This window comes from Silene latifolia, chromosome 6 (assembly GCF_048544455.1).
Source record: "Silene latifolia isolate original U9 population chromosome 6, ASM4854445v1, whole genome shotgun sequence".
NCBI classification, from domain to species: domain Eukaryota; kingdom Viridiplantae; phylum Streptophyta; class Magnoliopsida; order Caryophyllales; family Caryophyllaceae; genus Silene; species Silene latifolia.
The window spans coordinates 1,595,616-1,600,362 of record NC_133531.1 but is presented as its reverse complement, the minus strand read 5'-3'; the positions used below and the strand labels follow the sequence as shown (position 1 = coordinate 1,600,362).

The 4,747-nt window shown below is 39.7% G+C and overlaps 3 protein-coding genes across 3 annotated transcripts; 2 read left to right on the top strand and 1 right to left on the bottom strand.

Annotated features, from left to right (window-relative positions):
- Positions 1-467: 467 nt before the first annotated feature.
- LOC141586723 (UPF0481 protein At3g47200-like) lies at positions 468-1,881 on the top strand. The gene has a single exon (XM_074408033.1). It carries the CDS (start codon positions 468-470, stop codon positions 1,878-1,880), a length of 1,413 nt encoding a protein of 470 aa, XP_074264134.1. The 3' UTR covers position 1,881.
- A 250-nt stretch (positions 1,882-2,131) lies between these two features.
- LOC141586717 (uncharacterized) lies at positions 2,132-2,596 on the top strand. The gene has a single exon (XM_074408025.1). The coding sequence runs from the start codon at positions 2,132-2,134 to the stop codon at positions 2,594-2,596; it is 465 nt and encodes a 154-aa protein (XP_074264126.1).
- Positions 2,597-3,172: 576 nt separating this feature from the next.
- LOC141586707 (UPF0481 protein At3g47200-like) lies at positions 3,173-4,429 on the bottom strand. Its single transcript, XM_074408015.1, has one exon. The coding sequence runs from the start codon at positions 4,427-4,429 to the stop codon at positions 3,173-3,175; it is 1,257 nt and encodes a 418-aa protein (XP_074264116.1).
- Between the last annotated feature and the right edge of the window lie 318 nt (positions 4,430-4,747).

The following is a 4,747-nucleotide window of genomic DNA, read 5'->3' as shown; positions in this document are numbered from 1 at the left end:
TAATTGTAATTGTGTGTGTGCTTTGAAATTGAACTAATTCTTAGATACGCGGTATATTGTTCATTGGTCTAGTAAAGCCAGCTTGCTTTTTGTTTGGCTCGAAACTTCAAATATTGTGTCCAACCAAATCAAGCCAACGTAGCTCATCAGTAACTATAATTATCGTCTCGGTCTCACATTATAAGATGGTAACTCAATTATTTGTATTAAATGCTTTTTTTATTCTTTTTACAGAAATGGACTGTGTTAGGATGTAAGCTGTCTTATTCTGTAATTTGTACAAAATAGTTGTAAGTTTGTAACTTGTATCCTTTCAATTTTTAAAGTCGAAAAGTTAAATGTGTTTTGTCATCATGTCATACTAAACCCCGCTATATCACCCCATTATTATGCATTTCAAATTTTCAATCGACTCAAATTCGAACTAAACTGAGATACCCGAATAATCTACACACAAAAAAAAAAAAATGACCTTACAAGAAGAATGGGTGATCAGGCTTCAGCAGAAACTCGACCAAGGAGGCCAAGTGAAACAGGACGCGCCATGGACAAAACACTCGATATACAAAATCCCTAGTTGGATGAAAGACGGAGAACGACCGAATGATGACAGAATCGCAGGCTATACACCTGAGATTATCTCATTCGGGCCGTACCATCACGGTCAGTCACACCTAAGTCCAATGGAGGCCCATAAATGGCGTGTCCTCAATCACAAGCTAAACCGCGAGGCTCGAGACATATCCTTGTACTTAACCGCAGTTCAGGAACTCGAACACACAGCTCGAGCTTGTTACGAGTCACCAGTGTCACTCACAAGCAACGAGTTTGTCGAAATGATGGTTCTTGACGGTTGTTTTGTGTTGGAATTTCTAAGGGGTACAAAACATGGGTTCAACAATTTAGGTTACGAGGATAATGAACCGGTTTTCTATAAGGATTCTATATGTCACGTGATTGCCACGGATTTGATGAAACTTGAGAATCAAATCCCGCTTATTGTCCTTGAAAAGCTCATCGAAATCCATCCAAATATCGAGGAGGTGGTCCCAGAGTTAGTTATGTGGGTTCTAACTCCGAGATGGATTACAATTAACGCTCCTGCCACTGAGAAACATCTTAATCACATGCGGGATGTGGTTGCTAATGAACACGGTTCCGAGCTCGAGCCGCCCATGGTTCATTGCCTTGATGTTTTTCGGAGAAGCCTAATGTACAATAATACCAAACCTAAATCTAGTCCTAATACTTGTTGTGAGTTGAAATTATTAGTACGCGTAAGGGATAAACTTAAAAGAGATAATTGCGAACATGTCATGGCTAATTGTATTTCCGACCTAAGAAAGGCCGGGGTTAAGTTCAAACCAAGATATAAGCTCCCGTTTTGGGAAATAAAATTCAAGCAATGTTCCGGAGTTCTAGAGATACACCCGTTCAAAATTGACAGCGCGACTGAGACTGTATTCAGAAACCTGATAGCATTTGAGCAGTGCCACATGAATATGTCTTGGGACATGGTGGTCACCAATTACGTGGCATTTATGGATAATTTGATAGACACGGCTTCTGATGTCGCATACCTCCATAAGGCTGGGATAATAGTACATTATTTAGGGAGTGATCAGGAAGTTGCGGATTTGTTCAATAGGCTTGTGACGAAGGTGTATGTTAACAAGAAGACGGGGGTATTACACGACGTATATCAGAAGTTGAACGAGTATTGTAGCCATCGGAGGAGCTGGTGGCGCGCAAGTTTGCAAAATGAGTATCTTCATAATCCTTGGGTTATCATCTCTATTTTCGCTGCGTTTTTGTTATTCCTACTTACCGCTTTACAAACTGGTTATAGTGTTTATGCTTATTATAAGCCACCTAGCTAAGTTCCGGGAATCATCCATAAATTATACTTATGTTTAACATTTTATGTACTTTACGTTGTAGTGTAATTTAATTATCGAGTATGTCTTTTTTTTGGTTCAAAAGGATCGAATTATTCGTATATGCATGTGTTAGGAACAATATCCGTCATAATTATCATCATTTACTCGTATTTGTCAAGCTCAACAAGAATCTCGTGGACAAGTCAAATGAAGTGAGTTTCCACACCGAAGATTTGGAAGATTCTATAGCTATGTCGAGGACGATGAAAGAATGTGGGTTCCCTATTATTGATGAAATGATTCGAGATATAAAGACAACCCTAACCCTAGTATCATCTAAACCATCTGTAAGAGGTGTGGTTTCACAGACAACTTCGAGTTATCAAATTGGTGAATCCAGCTCCTGGGGAGCGGAAATTGTGAATCCAGGAAGTTATTTTTCGAGTGTCTTCAAATCGGCCAAAGAAAAAGCAGTTAACTTTACGTGGTCAAAACAAGATCCTGAACTGCAAGTATTGCCTTCAGTTCAGGCAGATGAACGACCGTTATCTAGCCAGGTTGAAAATGAGATACTTGAAGAATGCAATATATCAGCAGATGATAATACCCAACAGTTACTGTCTGCAGAGGGTAATTTTGACGAATTCAGGGACGAAAGGAAAACCCTGCTAGAAAAGTGGCTTACAAGTCCCGGTAGTGTTAAGTCAGTTACATGATTGCTTTGAGAGACTGCTAACGAGGTATTTTTAACTATATACACCGGTCTTGGTTCCCGTCTTTTTTTCTTTTCTTTTCTGTACAGGCTGTAACGTGTTTCGAGGAAAGTGAATTCATTTATTATTAAGCTTGGATGTAATAACCATAATTTAATGATGAATTACATTTGGGTCATTGATACAATCATACCTGGAACTTTCACTGTTACCTCTCGGCTTAATTTCGTATTCATGTCTATGTTGGTTAAGTTGCTGACTGATCTCTTGTAGAATATAGTCTTATACTCGATATCGTTTTAAGGTTGTAAAAAGATGTATAAGCAGAAAGAAAATGCCGCCTGAACTTATATTGATGTGTGCAGAAGGAAATACAAGCCATGGTACTAGTGGCGGAAATAATAATAAGAGCGTGATTGTTGGAATCTGTCGACTTTGTTATACAAGTCGCCACTGAGCGACACCTTAGCTAGGAGGCTTATAGTAGGCGTAGACGGTATAACCAGTTTGTACAGCAGTAAGTAGGAACAACAAAAGTGCAGCAAAATAGAAATGATAACCCAAGGATTACGAAGATACTCATTTTGCAAACTTGCGCAGCCACCGGTTGCTCCGCTTGCTACAATACTCGTTCAACTTCTGATACACGTCGCTTAATCTTCCCTTCTTCGTGTCAACGTACACCTTTTTCTCAAGCCTATTAAACAGATCTGCAACTTCCCCATCACTCCCTAAATGATGTACTAAAATCCCCGCATCATGTAGGTACGCCACGTCAGCAGCCGTATCTATCAAATTATCCATAAAAGCTATGTAATTGGTGATTACCATGTCCCATGAGTAAGTCATGTGACACTGCTCGAATGCTATCAGGTTTCTAAAGACAGTCTCAGACGCGCTGTCAATTGCTAACGGGTGTATCTCGAGAACTCCTGAACTTTGCTTAAATTGTATATCCCAAAATGGAAGCTTATTCCTTGGCTTGAACTTAATTCCGGCCTCTCTTAGGTCGGAAACACAATTAGCCATCGATTGTCCGCAATCTTCTTCCAATTTAAGTTTATTAGGACGAGATTTGGGTTGGTACATGAGACTTCTCCGAAAAACATCAAGGCAATGAACCATGGGCTCAGAACCATGTTCTGTAGCAACCACGTCTCGCATGTCATTAAGATGATCCTCGGTTCTAGGAGCGTTAACTGTAACCCATCTCGGAGTTAAAACCGACATGACTAACATTGGAACATCCTTGACTGTTGCATTCCCATTGTATTGGACTTCAAGGAGTTTTTGAAGGACAATAAGCGGGATTTGATTCTCGAGCTTCATCAAATCCATGGCAATCACATGACATATAGAATCCTTATAGAAAACCGGGTCATTTTCCTTGTAACCTAGATTATTGTATCCACCAACTGCTCTGCCTCTTAGGAATTCCAACACAAAACAACCATCAAGAACCATCATTTCGACAAACTCGTTGCTTGTGAGTGACACTGGTGAATCATAACAAGCTCGAGCTTTGTCTTCGAGTTCCTGAACTGCGGTTAAGTACAGAGTTATGTCTTGAGTCTCGCGTTTTAGCATGTGATTGAGGACGCGCCATTTATGGGCCTCCATTTGTTGTAGGTGTGATTGACCGCGGTGGTATGGTCCGAATGAAATAATCTCAGGTATATAGCCTGCGATTTTATCATCATTCGGTCGTTCTCCGTCTTTCATCCAATTAGGGACTTTGTATATGGAGTGTTTTGTCCATAGCTCGTCCGTCTCGACTTGGCCTCCTTGATCGAGTTTCTGCTGAATGTTGATCACCCATTGTTGTTGTAAGGCCATTTTTTTTGTATATCTATTTTTTGTATAATTGTGAGAAAATAAAGAGATTGATAATTAAAGGAAGATTATTGTAGATATCTGAATTGTAATTTCATCTATATATATATATATAGAGAGAGAGAGGAACATTGTTTTCATGTGTAGTGGAATTACATAGAAATGTAGAGATGCAAGACGTAAACGCGAGGGAAATTTCAGTACCACACGGTCACAATCAAGGGAATGCACGTTAACGGGTGATATTGGGTTTGAGTATGACATGATGACACTAATACATTAATTCTCCAACTTGAAAAGGAATCTAGCACGAAGTTACCC